Source organism: Semicossyphus pulcher, unplaced genomic scaffold, assembly GCF_022749685.1.
Source record: "Semicossyphus pulcher isolate SPU_LCO1_2020_fin unplaced genomic scaffold, fSemPul1.0.p SCAF_8, whole genome shotgun sequence".
NCBI lineage: Eukaryota > Metazoa > Chordata > Actinopteri > Labriformes > Labridae > Semicossyphus > Semicossyphus pulcher.
The window spans coordinates 6,669,583-6,688,279 of record NW_027211759.1 but is presented as its reverse complement, the minus strand read 5'-3'; the positions used below and the strand labels follow the sequence as shown (position 1 = coordinate 6,688,279).

General features: G+C 42.5%; 1 protein-coding gene across 4 annotated transcripts in view; it reads right to left on the bottom strand.

Annotated features, from left to right (window-relative positions):
* LOC138612503 (suppressor of tumorigenicity 7 protein homolog) overlaps positions 1-18,697 on the bottom strand; it is a 61,975-nt gene that overhangs the window by 9,144 nt on the left and 34,134 nt on the right. For all 4 annotated transcript variants that reach the window (XM_069685803.1, XM_069685806.1, XM_069685804.1 and 1 more), the window contains 5 exons: positions 13,066-13,148; positions 9,948-10,107; positions 3,791-3,845; positions 2,183-2,298; positions 2,014-2,089 (listed from right to left, as the gene is read on the bottom strand). In XM_069685803.1, coding sequence (XP_069541904.1) covers positions 2,014-2,089; positions 2,183-2,298; positions 3,791-3,845; positions 9,948-10,107; positions 13,066-13,148 — 490 coding nt within the window. The remainder of the gene's footprint in view (positions 1-2,013; positions 2,090-2,182; positions 2,299-3,790; positions 3,846-9,947; positions 10,108-13,065; positions 13,149-18,697) is intronic.

Here is an 18,697-nt window from a genome sequence, read left to right as displayed (position 1 = left end):
GGTGTTATAGTAAGGTGGTAAACGAAGATGCATTGCAAGAAGAGATATGTTGATTTTACCAATCGTCTCAACCTAAACCTGAGGTGCCACCAAATCATTAAAAGGAAAAAAACAGGGGAAAAAACAGTTAAACTATGTTGTTTTTTAAGCTTATTAAAAAAAAAACATGTTATTCTCTGACCTCTGAATGCATTAAACAATCCTTTGAACCTAGGAAATCAGAGCAGCCGAGGCCTGTTCTTTGATTAAACTGCTTGTCTCCATAAAAACGCAGTAAACTGTGATGAGCCGTCAGAAGTCGACAGTTGCTTTGAATGGATCATGCATACATTCATAAATCCCTCCCTGCTACATCACTGTGATAATGATTGTCCTGATTTATGCTGTAAAAGTGTCCGAGAAAAAAGGCTCATTATTCTACTGCCTTTAAAGCTGCGATCAATTCTGGGAGGAGGTCATACAAACTGTGAATGATATAATCTCTATATTCTTCCCTGTTTGCTTAAATGTATCCTTTAACTACTTTGAACTGAATTAAGACTGTTTTAACTTCTGGCCTTTTATAACCCTGTGACAACACCATGACCTACGATAGGACATTAGTTTGAAAGTCTTTTTCAACAGTTAAGCCATTGAAAACGATCCCACCAAGGGCTATTCAACACATGGGGACATTTGAATAAACATCTCAAAAAGTAATCTGTTTATGTTTATCGAGTACTTGAAAAAATAAAATGTTGTGATGAATACCAATAACTTTATAGTACTCAGCAAAACAGCTTCATAAGAATTGCAGGGTTTATATGTGTAATCGATGCATTGTCTCATAAAAGCTCAGTCTGTTTGTTTGATCCGAATCAAAGGCCGAATTGTTGCATTTTGCCTCGAGTTTGGTTTGTGTTCAGACGGCAGGTTTTACCAGCGGACCAAAAGTTTTGCTGCACAAGTAAACTGCTTTCTGATTGGTCAGAATTTCCACATGGGAAAACTCCCTGAAGTAAACAAAGAGAGAGAGAGCACACTCCTCAATCACACTCAACATGATCTTGGACTTGGACCGACATTGTTCCACAGATCGATCACTTCCACTCTCCTTTAGTTTTTCACTGAACAGTTTCAACACCTCCGTGTTCTTGTGTGTTTCCACAAGCATTTGTGAAATAGTTCAATCAGCCTATATTTCTATTTCCCCGTCGCTCCACCACATCTGTCCTCTACTCATATTGCTGCCTGTCTCTGCAAGTGTCAGCACCCGTTAACAACCCACAATGCACAGTTTTTTGGTGTGCTTCCTATATTAGGTCCTTCTTTAAGTCAGTTTATGTTCTCACTGCAATCGAACCACACTGGGGTTCGGCTAGAAACGTTCTGAGACCACCTCTCCAAGCAGTCTCGGACGGGTTGTTTTAGGACACACCAGAATACGATAACTGCTTCACAACTGCCCAACCAAACCACACCAGAGTTCGATTAAAACGGACTAAATGCTGTGCTTGTGAAAGCGCCCTAAAAGGGCAAAGAAAGATGTTTGTCTAGAGACATAAAGATGACATTGTTTGGGATGAACATTAGGAAAAACATGGCTGAGTAAAACTGGATTAAGGGGGTAAAACAGTTGAAGTGCCCTTAAACAAGTCCCAGTTTATACACACTGCTCCACTGCTGCTCATCGTTTCATGCATATTTAAACTCATGAACGTATTGCAGATCATAGGTAGAAAATAAGAACAAAAATCAGTCTGTGTTTTACAGGAAAATGAAGTATTAACGAGGCATTTTCATTTCTTTTGACAAGACTTAATTTAACATGTCAAACGCTTCAAGGACGGTCTGATTGTTCAACTGGCAATAACCATTATCATGTATTATCACTGCTATTAGACCCAACGATTCGGCAGACATTCATTTGCTCTCTCTTATAATAACACCATTATTTTAGATGACAGCCAACATTGCATTGCATTAAAACAACAGACTAAAACAGAGAGGCAGATAAAGACAAAGTGAACTCACTCTTCGAGCTCCAGAGCTTCATGTGCTGCAGAGATGCGAGCCTGTGGGTTTCTCTCTCGCCATGCTTTCTGCATAACTGCATTAAACAAGCACACAGACCAACATAGTTAACGTTTCATCCTGTACACACAAATCAAAGATCAATGTGCATTAGTGTGTTTTTGCTTACTTGCGTCAGCCGGCCGGAGGTGGTCTGAGTCGCAGGTAAAGAAGGTCTGATGGTCTTGTGCCGACAGGTTCATGTCGTAGTACGTCAGCGGCTCTCGACCTGTTACCCACGTATACCTGAGCATCAGCACAGAGACACATTCATTATTAGCGACTGATTTAAAGGTTCAAAGACACACGAAGGGAATAATTAAAGGGATAATCTGGTATTTTTTAATCTGTTGCATTTTCCTAAATGACTAATGGCTACAAAAGATTTTGGAGTTGCTCCAGTGTTGTGGTTCAGCCCACAGTTGCGAGACCGGCTGTGATGGTTGCATTGTAAGCAGGTCGTAGTAGGTTCAACATTCGGTGCTTGTTTTTCCTCTGACAAGCTTAGATTGAAATACAAAGCCGTAGAGAACATAAAAGAAATGATCGCTACCAACATAGACATTCTTTTTGAGGTAAGATGCTTTTTATAAACCCTAGAAACAGTTGTTACAATGCTCTCTTTGAAGCTACCAGACCCCATTGATAAAAACAGTTATTTTACCAGAAGAGGTTAGACTTACAGGAGTTGCTTGTTTACCTTTGCCTCGACCTGTTTGATTGTGTTGTACTTTTAAAAAGGTTAGTGAAGATTCATCACAACATAATAGAACATACATGCTAACCAGTCAAGGCAGTTGTAGACCAGCCACTGCTGTGTGCAGCAAGGGACAAGTAATGATTTTATCAATGGAGTCTGGTGGCTTTTAAGAGAGTGATGTCACAGCTTCCTCTGGTTTTAAAAAGGCATCTTAACTGAACAAAAAGGTCTATAATCTGTAGCCATCCGCTCTGTAAAGTTATCAGGCAGTTTTTATAACATTCAGAGCCTGTCAGCGGCAAAAACAAGCACGTTTAATGAAAATATATCGAGCACATTTGCCCTGAAAGATTAGATTGCAGCCATTACATCTCGATTTAGGCTGTCAGCTGAAGCAATATTTAACAATACCATATATTTCCTTTTAAGTATCCCAATGAAAGGCCCAGCAGGAAGAAGAGGGAAAGAAAGAGTGGAAGATCCGAGCTGATTTCCTCTCTCAGATGTTGTTCAGATGACTGTGAGTGAGTCACGAGCCGTGCTGACCTAACAGGAATTATACTTGACTGATACGGGCCGAAGTTGAGAGCTCAGCATGCGGGTTGAAACGTAGAGAAAATGACAGGATAATTACAGCATTAGAAAGGAAAAGTGGCAGATGACTCAACAGGAGGCAGACACATTGAAAGGAGAATAAAGGAGGAATGACAGAATAGAAACAGATGAGAACAAGTCAGAAGAGAGATACAAAATCTGAGAGATATAAATGAGAGAAGGCACGAAGACAAATAGGACCAGGAAGGAGTTAAGGATTAAAAGTTGGCATGGGAAAGAGAGAAATAAATATCAAAAGAAAAGAAGGAATAGAAGTAATATCTCAAAACACATATAAAGAAGACAAAAAAGCAGGAGAGTAAACATGGAAAGACAAAAAGGATCAGACAAAGGGCGATGGAGGCGAGAGCTCCAGTAACCCTGGAGGCAAAGTGGACCAGCCGAGGGGTTTCACATGCAGGTAGGTTAGCTGCCGTCACTCACCGATTATATTCGGCTCCTCGAAATAAATTCAGCGGATTTCTCCATACTTTACATTCTGCAGGAGGGAGACAGAGAGAACAACGCAGGCGATGAGTGTCAAGGGGAAAGTCTGCGCTCAGCCTCCTCGGGAGCACTTCAAAGGGTTCGACTGTGAGTTCTGCCATCCACCCCGCGGCTCCCTGACTGGCACGTCAACCTTTTTGAGAGCAGGGCTGACGGGGGAAAGGGCCTTAAAACTCCACAGTGGCCAGGCATGCTTCTGCTCGAGCTCTCAGTGATGTCAGAAAATAGTCACGAGCCTCTGTTTTGGCTTACAGCAACGGATGAATGTGGACGTGATTTAACGCTTTGGGATTTTAAAAGTTTCCAAAAAGAAAAACACAATTTTTACTCATAAAAATAATGTTATTCCTCATTCATGGCACAAGTCAGCCTGTGGAAACAACCCGAGGGGATGTGATCAGAGTTACCAGCTTTGGCTTGAATTTATAAGAGACTTGTGCTATGAATTAAGAGTCATAAATTCTGCCTGTTGTTGCAGCTGTGTGCAACCTCAAACTTAACCTTGTTATAACTACTATAATAATTATTGCGTTGATTAAGGAAGTTGCATTACGGAGATAAGTTACGTCATAACTCTATATTATATCCAAATAACAAGTAGTTACTAAACCTCTAGTGTTGCCTTTACTGTCTAACTATAGAGATATTTCATTAATCCCTGGTGCGACCCAGTGCTGAACGCTAACTATCAAGGAAAGGATGGGCCGCTGGTTTAGCTCAGTTGGTAGAGCAGGCGCCCCATGGCTCGACTCCCGGTCTGCCGATCATTTGGTGCATGTCATCCCCCACTCTCTCCTCCCCATACTTCCTGTCTAACCTCAGCTATCCTGTCTAATGGAGGAAAAAAACTCAATCCAGACACAGTGTGGGAATTGTAGGATCCAGCATTTTCTGAGATTGCCCAATATTCAAATTAAAAGTCAATGTAGCAGAGGATATTCTTACTTATAGTTCTGTCTTTTTCTTTTTATTTGTCCTTCACAAATTCCTTTAACTTTAAGGTGACTATTATGGCTGAAATAACATTTTTCATGACCTTAAACAAGAGTGTTCGCATCTATTTATGTCTTGTTTCATTATATAGTAGTTTTAGTTTAAAGCGTCTTTGTTATCTTGTCTAACCTGTCCTTGTTTTAAGTGTAGTATGTCATGTTATGTTATGTACTTAACCAATAAAACTTTTGCCCATGAAGAAACCAAGGTAACATCCTTATATTGCTTACTTTGTCTGACCAACAGTACAAAATCTGAAATAGTCTTAATTTACAATCACATAAACTAGAGAAATGCAGCAAATTCCCCAATTTAAGAACAAAACCTTATTAATTTGCCTTTGTATATGACTGTAATTAAATTAATCAACTAATAATTTCAGTGCAAACTACAATCTTGTCATCTAACCACAGTCATGCCAAAATCAAACCAAAGATGCAAACCTTTTTACTCCATGAAGAGCAGAAAAGCTCTTTAAAAACACTAACAATGAAGAACAATCTCAATTGAAGAGTAAGCATACGACTTAAACTGTCTCAGGAAAACAATATGCTACACTCTGCCGCACGGGTTTCAATGGAGGGATTTACACAAAGTAAATGATTAGCCACAAAATTGAGGATAAGTACAGTTGTAATAATTAGACTGCCTTTCTTACACTTAATCCTGTTTAATTCTGAAGTTGTTTGGCTGAGAACAAAAGCAGGCTGTGACCTGCCTCCACAAAGAGTTCGACAGCAGGATCCTTGTAGAGATTTCACTGATCAGGTGCAGTTAAATATCATGACCTGGTGAACTAAAACACAATTTTATTCTTGATGCTGCAAAAAAAATCAGGTGAGTGATTTAATTTATGCTGAATTAGGGGTGCAGATGTGAAATCAATGTTTTCTTTTGTTATCCAGGGGAATCAAAGGAATAATTCAGCACTAATACACTTCCTCTTTTGAAATGAATGAATTTCCGACAGGAGGCAAATACACACTCAGAGGATTAACCGTGATCAAAGCGTCACTGATCTGGAGGGGAAGCCAAGAAGCTGCTTAGCAGCGCACACAGAGCCACTGTGGAGGATACTGCTGGAGGGACTTTGATTCTCTTCAATACTGTTGTTCAACAAGTGCACAGGCAGGGTCGGAGGTTTGATTCCCCGTGTGACTCAATGGGTGGAGTGTGGCAGGTTGTACACTGCTTCTTTTAAAAACTCCATCTCAGCCTGAATCAGAACAGAATTATGTTACTCTACTTTACTCTATGCTACTCGTGTTCTCTTTCAAACATTCGTTCGGTATCTCACTATGGGGTACGCCCCTCTGCGTAGTCCTCAGAAGACCAATACCATTACGCCAGCCACATTGGCTAGCAGTCGTGACGACTGCATCAAGAGGAGGGACATCCTCTCCCTACAAAAACACTGATGCAGTCTCACCAGATCATTCAAACACCTCTTCTCTTTACTATCTCAGGAACCTTATCTCCCAACACGACTGCCTACGGGATTACTAGTTTAACGGTCCACAGATTGAGTTTAACACTCAATCGCCGGGCGCTAATTCATTTCCGTGTCGTGTACGGAACCCCGATTTCTTCACCATAGAAATCAAGGGTTTCACGGAGTAATAAAGAAGCTACTTTTACTGTCTCCATACAGCTAACTGTAGCTCACCTGTTGCCTGTTACCAAACAGTAACACCAAGCAACTTAGTCAAGCTAGCCACCTTCCTAGCATTAGCTAAGCCTGCCTCCACATTAGTTACAGCAACGAGCTAGCCTCCACACTAGCATCCCGCGTAGCTAATCACTACTTCGGCTACAGTTCTGACATCGACCCGCTCACCATGGCTCAGTCGAAGCTCACTGTACCGCCCGACAGCGCACAAGCCACGCCTGTGCTAGCAGTTAAACCCCCTCCACGGGACTGTGTATGCGGGGCTAAGATATCAGCTATGGACACTCACCCAATATGCACTGCGTGCCTCGGAGTGCAGCACGCCCGGGCAGCGCTGGATTTACCGGGCTCATGTGAGCACTGTAGCCGCTTCACTCTTAACACTAGAACCGCCAACGGGTAAAATTTACCCGCAGCTGTCTTTTGATTGTGTGCAACTTTTTTTCCAGGAAATATTCCAGCCCCCCAGTCCAAAATGGCCATTTATACCTATAACCGCCAGCGGGTCAAATTTACCCATATATAGAATGCCGTCATTTTTGCGGCATTCATTTCGCGCGTCTTGTTTGTTGCTATGCCAACGCCTTTTTTTTTTGTACAACATAAACTCCATTTCAACATGGATAAGAGGAACAGATGTATGAATGTGAACCAGGCATTAGATTTATTCAATGCCTTAAGTGACGGTGAGTCTGATGGTGGGGAGGTCTCTGGACTCAGTGACGTGTCGTGGGTCGATTCCGACTCTCACGAGACATCTTCTGAGAGCGATCCAGAACCTCTACGAAAAGTGAGGCCGTCCCGTCAGCTTGAAGATTCGTCTTACTACAGTTCTTGCTGAAGGTAAGCATGAATAAACTTGGGATTCATTTTGGTTATGTGAAGGCTATAGCCTCAAACTCCTAACTTCTTTGTTCCTATCTGTAGGCACTCACACACACACACAAGCTCGCATCTTACCGCAAACATGTATTGTCCTTTCATTCCTTTCAAAGCTGTAATAGCCTACTATCAAATGTATATAAATAATGAAATAAACGTGTGTATAAATAGCCTGATATATTTGGAACAAATGTTCATGAAATGGATTAAAAGGTTTTCCCTCTCTCCTGTTTAGTGTGTGCCACGGAGCCGGCAACTGAGGAGATCGGGAAAGATGGCACAGTGTGGACGGTGATGCAGTGTGGTGGAGGCACGGGGAGACAGCAGTCACAAAACATCCTGACTGAGTCCGCTGGCCCCACAGCACATGCACGGCGCAACATCTGCGACAAGCTGTCAGCATTTATGTATCTGTGTAATGGCGTAATGCTGCAGCACATCCGTGAATGCACCATTGCTGAAGCGCGCAGAGCGGGTGAAGAGAGAGCCTCCAGGGATGTCTCTCTGGCAGAGTTGAAGGCCTTTATTGCGCTTCTGTATGTTAGAGGTGCATACTGTGGGAAGAACATTGCAGTCGAAAGTTTCTGGTCAGAGCAATGGAGCAATGCCTTTTTCACCACAACACTGTCGAGGAGCCGGGAAATAATGCGCTACCTGCGCTTTGATCATAAGGAGACCGCCGACAGATTTGCGCACCTGAGGGAGGTGTGGGATAGATTTGTCAACAACTGCATGGCGTGCTACAGACCAGTGTCAGACATCACGGTGGATGAGCAACTCTTCCCAACTAAAGCGAGATGCCCATTGCAAGGTGCTGAAACATGACAAAGTGGTGCTGTCTGTGTACCAGTGCAAACGTAAAAAAAATCCCACCATTCTCAGCACACAACACCAGCTTGTGGCCATCTCCACAGACGTGAAGAAGAAGCCAGAGACGGTGACTTATGCACTGGATGTCACTGCGCTCTCTTTAGCGCATACTGTGCTGAGCGCGGGCTCCTCTGAGGGCCGTGAGTCGTCAGCCTAATCATTGGCAGTCGAGGAAGAGGTGTGCTTATTTTGAATGATCTGGTGAGACTGCATCAGCCCCTTTGTAGGGAGAGGATGTCCCTCCTCTTGATGCAGTCGTCACGACTGCCAGCCAATGTGGCTGGCGTAATGGTATTGGGCTTCTGAGGACTACGCAGAGGGGCGTACCCCATAGTGAGATACCGAACGAATGTTATCAGAGAACCGGGGTTACCTTTGTGACCTAAAGTTTTCATTTCTATAAAGAAACATATTAATAATCAAACAAAAGTCACGCACTAAAGGGGAATTTTTGCCTCAGTTTGTGAGGATGGTAATGCTATCAATCAGTGCCTGCTTTATTGACAGATAATGTAGTGTTCTCTAACTCTAACCTGCAGCCTGGCCTCATGCTCTCTTTCACAAATTCTTGGAATCTGGAGACAAATCCTCTAACTGCTCCATAAACGGTAAAAATAGAGCAAATCATTAAACACTGTGACAGCACTCGGTGAAAGATACGGAGGATATTTTCTATGAGTCATAGCTGGAAGCTACAGTCCAGCTCCTTCCCTCAGGGAGGTTGACAGGTCATTGTTTACTAAGTTTAAATGCTTCATCTTTTCCTTCAGCCATCAGGGCTCTGACGTGTGTTAAACTGCTGACGTGCGTTACCACTGACTCTATATGGTTGATGTTTCTGTGATGACAGGTCGTCTGCGTCTCTGTGTTGTGACGTGATAATATGTGGCTTGTCTGCTGTCGTACTTGGTCATGTGGCTGACTATTTAACTATCAAACGTACAATCATAAGCCCTTTTTTACACTGTAATGAAGCTCCGCCGTCATGCAGCCTTTGCCATTTTACATTGGACCAATTGCAGAACCACAACGTGCACGAGGTGTACACAAACAGCGTGTGCTTCAAATACACACAGACGACGCTATAACGCCCTGCCGGCTCTGCTGTTTACACACACGCCATTTCACGTCTCTTATGCCTCTGTTACTAACTCCGATGCCAGCTCAGAGACAGAACGACTTCGCCCCACCATTCCGCCTCTGTTACGCTCCGTCCTCCACGTAAAACGTAATAATCCCGCCTTGAACTGGCAGTGTGTAAGGGGCTATTAAGTGTAAAATACACCGAGTAAAACAAATGTGAAAGACTTTCCCACAACTAGACATTTAAAGTCTGTGCAGCTGCTTTTACATGTGATAAATAGTATATATGTAAAGTGTGCAGGGACTCTGAGGCAGCCCTTTGCAGCAGTAACATAAATACAAAGTGATGACAAAGGCCATCAGAAGACCCATTACCAATATAACATTTATAGCATCTGTTTTTCTGTTGATGTTTTTTTGTGCAGCACTATCTTCTTCTGGTTTGACTTAAAAAACTTTAACTCTATTTACATGCATTTACTATAACTGACCCGCGTGTAAGTGATGGGAAACGGTCTTTTTGTTTGCATACATCATCAAGCAGCGCTATAAGGTGCTCTTTAGTCTGCAGTGGATTTTCCATCCATCAGCTCTTACCGGACACACTTTGCCGATTGGAATCAGCTTCTCCATTACTGGTGTTGGAGTTGCTGGGGGAGCTGCTGTCCACTCCGCCCAGCAGGGGGCGCAGGTGGCTCACAGACACCTGCTCTATGAAGGAGGTCCCATATTTCCTGAAATACCACCACTCGAATATCTGAGAGAGAAAGACAGGAAGAGAAACTTGAATAAAACTGTTCATATGACATCATTCAGTGAAAAATCCGATGAGCATGACGTGTAAAGACAATCACTGGAGGTAGAGGGCAGAGAAAAAGGCCTCGTCAGCTATAAGAGTTCAGTTAGCTTAGCTAGCTTCTATTCCCCATCTGCTTTTATTTATGATTTTAATCATTCAGACTGATCTACTCCAGTAATTAACACCGTCTGCAGCAGTGCACCCCATTCTTGTTCCACACAGGCTCACAGGTGTGCTTCTCCCCAGTATAACCAATTACCACCTTCATCTGCAGAGGTGGAACTAATCAGTAAAGCCTGCTGATCGGTTGGACAGAAAATCTGCTCACTGTCGGGTCATGGTGGCACACGGCAGAGCGGGTCGTCCACTAATCTGCATGTTAAAGTGTCCCTGAGCATGCAGTGAACCTCAGGCTGCCCCTGGTGAGCAGGGCAGCAGCTCCACATTCACCGCTGTGTATGTGCGTGTGTGTGCGTGTGTGTGCATGGGTGTGTGCGTGTTTAGGTGAATAAGAGGCACTGTAAAACATGTTGTGCTCTCTGGTTAAAAGCACTGTGTGTACGATAAAGTGCAGTCCATTTACTTTTATGTTCTGACCTTGTACTGAATCTGCGCTTTACACTACTCCCAAGTATATATGAAGGCAATTTGTATACTCTAGCTTACAAACCAAACATTAGCCCTGTAATAGCCTGTTATATCCAAACCCAATCATAAATGAGTATTAGTATTAGTACCCAATTTTGCCATATTGTCAACACTTTCCTATTAATTTCAGCTGATTGCAAATGCAGCTAACAACTGCAGAGACCATCGACTCTCACCTAGCAACCAGCAGAAGACTGTGACTATAATTAGTATGCAAGACAGTTGCTAATAAAGGAATAAAGAAACAGTAATTGTTTGAAAATATACTAACATAAGGCCCATTCACAGGAAAAGGTATAAATGCTGAGTGTGAGACAATATGCAGAATACTGATGAGAGTGTTTTACATGGACAGACTATCTGCATAAGCTGTTATCCTGTCAGCCTCAGCGAGAGGGAGAAAGTGAAATTTCAATTGCTCTTATCTACAACTCGTCAGTGACAACCTTCCTAATTGCGACATAAATATCTATTGCAATTACAGAGAAATGAGCGATATCACTCCTTCGCTTCCTCATGTCTTAATCATCTCACGGAGCATGTGCGATGCTCAACAGCTTTTCTGAGCAGCCTACACACATTGGCCAACAGCCCGCAGGGAAGAGAGAGCAAGTTAATTAAGAGAGGGGCTATTTTAAAATACAGACCAAACACTGTTGCACAGTTGGCTGTCTCTGTGAAGAAGTTGAAAGCGGAAAAAAAATACACCTGCAGAAGTAGGAAAAGCCTGGCCAACTATTTAATTAAACTGCCTCGCTGCTCTGATGATTTTTGTCACATCTTTTTTTGGACTATTTATTTCTGAACACTGACGCAAGCAAACAACCACATCTAAGACACGTAAGATACCCAAACATGTTTGCATTGGTTACCTTTAGAAGCTCAGGGAGCAGGTCAATGACTTTGACCAGTAATCCCACTCTCAGTTAAAGATGCATGGAAGGATAATCAGTTACTGGGCCACGCACCTCCATGATTTTTGCAGGGCATCTTACACAGGTCAAGTATGAATGTCCTCTCTCTTCAGCTCCTCCTGGCCTCTGACTCTTTAATTATAGTCCTAACAAATTACATCCTTGACTTAAGTCGCGTAGGGAGCCATCTCTAAGAAGAATTTTATTTTCTCTATATTCTCTCTTAATTTCTCCATTTGCAATTATGAGTTTGAATGAAAAGAAGAGAGCACGCAGTCACCAAGAGTCATGTTTCTGTCACTGACAGGCTCAGATTGGTATTCAAAGTGTCTGACAACATTACAGACAGGACCAAAACCTGGAAAACCTCTTTTATTGCTTTTTTTAATCTTCCAGACTACACTGACAAAAACAGTAATTTTACCTTGCAGAAGACTGGAGCTGCTGGTCTACCACTGTCTCGACTGGTTTGATTGTTTGGGCGCACAAAGCCCAAACAAACTAACCCATCTCTCTTGTGCTGCGAGGTAACATTTCTGTTTTTGTCAATGGAGTCTGGTGGCTTTGAGGGCGGCTGTGGCAGCTAACTGTGGTAGAGCTCGTCGTCTTTCAATCGGAAGGTTGGGGGTTCGATCCCTGACTGCCACAGTCACATGTCTAAGTGTGCTTGGGCAAGACACTGAATCCCAAGTTGCCCCCCGGTGGCATAGCCAACGGATATGAATGTGATGACTGAGTAAAAGTGGGCACTTTAGGTAGGAGCTTCTGCCATCAGTGTGTTAATGTGTGTGTGAATGGGTGAATGTGTAAAAGCAGCTTTGAGTGGTCGCAAGACTAGAAAAGTACAGTCCATTGACCAGGTATCAATTTGAGGAGAGCAATTTAACGGTTGTAACTAACAATTAGGTCCATTTTTGTAGCGATCACTTCCATAATGTTGGCAAACGGTTGGAGCTAAAATCAGTGTGTGTCAGTTGCAAAAACAATCCCTTTTAGTGGACATGTCTGATCCAGTGCATTGGCTCATAAGGATTACATTGCAGCCATGGTCGCAGCTGCCAGCTGAAGCAATCTACTGAAACAAAACTTATTAGTCATTTAGACCCCCTACTGTCTACAAACTAGAGCCCCAGTTTGACAATACCCTAATAACCGTTTAAGTGGTGGAGTTAATTGTGTTTTAGTAGCGCACAGTGCATTGGGGGAAAAAAGCAATTACAAGTGACATCCAAGCTTTATGATAAAACTAAAATTTCAAACAAAAAAAGGTTTTGCTACAAAAATCATTTGTAAAATCATAATAAATATCAAAACTAAGCTTTATTATAACATAGTGAAAAGATGTGTTTCTTACCAATATGAGTCCTGATATGAGGGAGGAAGTGCCCGTCAGAGCCACGTAAAACTTGGGCGTCAGGGTGTTGAGAAACATGCTTACTGTAGAGGAGACACAAAGAAAACAAAGACAGAGGTTTTTATTAGATACTAGAAAATGTGTCTTCGACATCAGAGCAGGATACTTGAGAAAAAATATTTGTACAATCAAACGCCGTATTCACATAAAACTAGGTCACATCTACACGGAGGACTTGTAAATTATAACTGCAAGAAAACATCAGAGGACTCAGAGGATACCAGAACATTTGTGATTTCGAGACATGAAAGGGTACATGCAAAAAAAAAACAAAAAAAAAACACGTCATACACAAGCAGGGTTTGGCATTTCCCAAGATGCCCTGCTGCTCAGTCGTGAAATAACACAACACAGAGGGACCAGGGTAAGCCTTACTACAGACTGACTGAAGGTGCACGGCGGGTGGAAAAATGACGGAGGAAATTGAGCTTAACTGGCAGCCTTAAATGTAATACGATATTCAAAGCAAACTTTCCCCATGCAAACATGACTTTTAGTCTGGAAGAAATCATTCAGATAGTGTTTACAGGGGGTAAAAACATTTGCTTCCTAAAAGTGCAAGAAAATGTGACAGTATAACCACCTGAGGAAGGCCTGCATACACTTCAATAAATAGATTATTGTATCATATTAATGCTGTCTCAGATCAATAAGAGACAGGAAGTTTTTCAGTGGTAAATCTTGTGCTAGTAACTTCCATTGATACATGCCAGCTCTAATCTATGAATAGCCTACATCAAGTGTAATTTATTTAAAGTCTCAGCTTGTTAGTGTTTCCAAAAAATGTAGATTTGTAGTATATTGTTATAAAGCCACATGGTTACATTCAGCAGAGGATGTTGTGGCTACTTAGAAGTTTGGGCATAGATTGAATGGCATCCACACCCACTAACTCAATTTAAAGTCGATGTGAAATGAAAAATGTCATTTTAATCCTTTTAGATCACATCCCCGGTAATATTGTGCATCTATTTGACAATATAGGCCAAAAAAAATACAGAAAATCCATATCAAAATCCGATCATTTTTTCTTCCGGTGAAAGTTGGCACCAAAACAATTTCAACCAATTAATCTGCAACATTTAGCCGCAGAGCACCAAGAACGCTCGGTCAGTTAGCTAGCTACTGCGCTGTGGAGAACGTCTGTCTACGCCCACTTCTCAACGATCAAATCAAATCCCTTCAATGATATGTCCCACCTGCACGTCCTGTTTCACTCGGAAATACATCAATGCCGTTTCAGCTCGACTCTGACTCTGAGAAGTAACCAGTACTGTATTCAATTTCAAACATTAGTTCAAAATGTTACTGTTGATTTAGTGTTGAAGTCTGCATCTCCCAAGACAAGCAGAAGCAAAGCAAAGACGAACAGCAGCAGCCAAAGTATCAATATCTATGGTCGAGTGAATTCGCTTTTTCACTTGCTTGAAGACAAACTGTCTGTATGGTGTACAACGTTAGCTAAAATGACATGAAAGGAATAACCTAGAGAGCTAATGATGTGAACAGTAAAAGAAAAAATTAAGATAGTCAGTCAGCTAACAGAAACAAATCACTGCTCAAAATGAGCCACACAGAGCAGAGAGAGCTCGGTGCAGTCGAGCAAAAAACTTCCTAAATTGAAAAAACATCATCAGCTAAAAAGCTTGTTTGCATTGCTGTGAATGGGTGCAAAGGGGCTGATGAGTAAGAAGGGGGGCCGGTATACCCGTATTTAACTTAAGCTGGAAGTTCATTCCCCAAGCGGAGCTATCATAATCAGCTTGCCCTTGATAATGAAAGTTTAAAATCAGGCAAAAAACAGGCTATTAAAGTGCAGTCAAGACTTAGAGATTTAACTTAAAGCAAAAACTTTACATCCCACATGCCATACGAGCTCTCATCTGCTCCTTCTGCGTTTCCCTGGACAGCAAAGTCAGCTTTCTATACAATTTATTTCTTGTACAACTTCCATCAGATTCTGTGAAGTGGAAAATTACATCTCAGAATCAATGATCCATATCAATAACACCTTACCGAGCCCCTCTTAAACACCAGCCGCCTCCATAATAATGACACACTTCAGGGTACAATGCGTTCCTTTTCTACCAGCCGTGTTGGAAGTTTTGTATTTTAGCAGAATATTTAGAAATATGTCCTGCCTTTGGAAACAATAAACATGAAGGTGGTGTAGCTGTAGTGATATTATGATGCTTGCATTAGGAAGCCAGAATTCTCCTCTGCCATCTGCTTTCAATGACACACAAAAAGTCGCTAATTGCAAAAGTGGTAGATGATATTTGACGCTCTGACCTTTCTTTTCACTGAGCACTTTTTAAGTATAAAACATGACTAAACAGCCGAGTTTTTTCAGACTGATACTCTGTCTTGATAAGATTTTGACAGGCCACTTTAATGCTTTAAAAATGATCACGTTAAGCTGAATGCAGGTAAAGAAGTGCCTCCTTTGATGGACTAATAGCGGCAGAAATTTGAGCTTCAAGAAGAGCAGCAAGCTTAAAGTGGCATTACTGTTTTTTTTCTAATCCGTATTTACTTCATAAGGATAATAGTGTAATAACAATGTCTGTTTTTGGATTGCTTCCCTATGAGCCTCACATTCACTGAGCAATTCTGTCTAAAATCAGGCACAAACTCCCTGGAAAATGAAGACTTGTTTACTGCATGAAGCATATGTGTCAAAACATTGCACAACCAGCACAGTTTGGTTGGCCTGGTTACTATCAGTAGCTATCACAGGTCAGCGGAAATGACTGACAGTAGAGCAACCAGAGAAACTGTTGAAACTATAGCTAGAAAAAAAAACGTGAAAAGGAGAAGAGGGAGAGATAAAAACAAATGTAAAGTGAGAGTGAACCTCAGTCAGGCACTCACACTTCAACATTATTGATAGACAACTGGAGTTGAGCAGCAGAAGCACCCCAAAACCTAGAAGTAGCAGGCACATGTTAAAAACTCGCGTCATGATATACAGCTGTGTCCCAATCAGGGGGCTGCAGCCTCCGAAGGAAGATGCTCCATTCGTAGCCTGCATAGACCATTATAACCAAACTATTATGAGACCCGCCCTTACCCTTGCATCACCAAACGCCTAGCAACAGGTAGCTAGCGGGCTAACTAGCTAGCATAACGTCACGTAACTTAACCTATTATTTTAAAGATGCTTTCTTTCAAGGCCCCTTTCGCTTTTTAAAAAAAACATGTTTAACGCTAGCTATGTGACTGAGTTTAAACCAAAAACTTTTACATTTAAAGTGTATTCTTCGGCCGCCATCTCGTTTCAATTGGTGCGCAATGCATCTTGGGATACGTTGGGCCGCGAAGGATGCACCCGATGGATCCTTCGCGGCCCGGGGAAAAGCAGGACGCATTTGTCGGCTGCATCTGAAGGAACCTTGGAATTGGGACAGACTTCGGCACTGCTGTGTTGCAACTGGCATCCGAAAGATGCAGCTCCTGGATTGGGACACAGCTAATATCTAGAGGTGTGAACACATATCAAATCAGCACCAAAGCGTTGTGATAGTATCAGGAGAAAAGCTTATGATCCCAGCCCTAAGGGACTGTAGATACATATTGATCAGTACAGAGAGATTAAGTGCTAACTGACTTGTAACGTGCCTGACCATAATATCTACAGCTGCTCAGAATAGCAAACCTGGAGGCTTCAGAGGTGAGAGTTAAGTTGTATGTACAGTTCGACTGGGCCAAAAGACTTGGCCAATGGCTCAATATTTCACTATAATGAAACTGTCTCTTTTAAATATGTTTTGAATTCTGTGTGTATCAGTTCTCTAGCTACATGTCAGGACAGAAACATAACACAGATCATCAAGAGCTGCCGGCCTCAGGTGACCTCCCTCTCCTTAATTTGTCTAATAGTCCGTGGATGCTCCTCGCTGTAGTAAAGATGCAAGCTTGACAGGCCGCTGCACTACCGTGGAAGGGATGGGTTGTCTCATTAAATCTATAGAAGTCACTCTGAGGATGGGGAGGGTGGGACAAAGACCCCACTCAGATAAACCCCATACAGAAAACACACACAAGTGCAGCTGCACCTCTATTCATTGCAGTGAAGTGGGGGGCTCTCGTCTCAGCAGAAAAGGCTCTTTCAAAGTGGCCTGTGGTCCAACAAGTCTAACAGCTGCTGTCAGCCTGCACTGATGAGAGGATACTGCTGTCTGGTTATGGACTCTCATCTTTGTCGTAATTAACATACGGCCCATTTGCATTAAACAATTTAACAGCGTTGGAAATTGGCAGGATCTGAAAGTCAATGAAATGTCGATGTTAAAACAATGAAAGCTTCAAATGCATCAAAAACTGGATTTTATAGATAAAAAGATGAGTCAAAAATGTAAAAATATTGTGCACTTCTCTTTTAGATCATTTTAAATTGAATACCTTACGATTTAAAACTATGCCTGAACAAAAGCAGCCTTTTCCCCGTCCTGCAGGGCTGCAGCATCAGAATATAGATCCTCTCTCTGTAGATGTCTTGACTGGAATCAGGTCCTACAGCCTGAAATCATTCATCCTCCTCGTGTGAGTTAATTACTTAGTCCTCGGGTAAAGTTCTAACAAGAATGTCCCATTTGGAGATTAACTAGATATCAAACTAAATTAAACTAAAATGTAATCAGTGTCGCACATTTAGACCTCATTTCCACCCCTTTTATGTGAGGAGTATGACGGGATTTTAAATCCTTTTATAAGACAATTTTCCTGAACAGTGGAGTTATTTATTTGTCGTAGGAAGTTCAGTCTATTATCTTCTTCTGGTTACTTTCTTGTGTTGCATGATGGTTATTGCCCTCAACCGGGTGAAAGCCCTACTTGCACAGGACTAGTGCTACTACTGAGGGCAGGCTGCAGCGTATCATCCGCTCTGCAGAGAGGATGATTGGCTACAATCTGCCGTCTCTCCACGACCTGTACACCTCCAGGACCCTGAGGTGAGATTGTGGAAGACCCTTCTCGCCCCGGTCACAGACTCTTTTACCCCTTTCCCACTGAAATTAGCGCATTGACGCAGGTTTTTTAGACCCAAGGAGACCCACTTATAGATGCAGATTGTCTCTGCCAGTGGAGTATACTCCTGTCTGTCTCTTTTCTGCTGCGTCACCGTCTGGCGTCACAAACGCGCCCTAGACAGCGTTAGTAAACGGTGAAGATGTTGCGGTGGTTAGGTCTTTATTGTATCTATTACTCACTCAGTCTGTTAATCAAACTCGGCTGCGACAAATTTGGAACGATGTTTGAGCGCTGCTCGGACGGAGACGGGCGGAATTTGTAGCTGAGATGACGAGGAGTCGTTGAAGTTACCGACGGAGCATAGCATCGCACCGGAAAGGGGAAGGAGATTAGCGTGTCGACACAGGTTTTGTGTTCCCATCAACACCAATCGGAGCCGAGGCGATAATTACGGGTCTACTGCCGATTGTAACCTTTCCCTTTGAGCAAAAAAGCCGGGTGGCTTTTGAGACCCTCCCCTCTGGCGAGAGGCTGCGGACCAAAACCTTACGACATAGGAACAGTTTCTTCCCCTCTGCTGCCAGCCTCGTCAACAGCA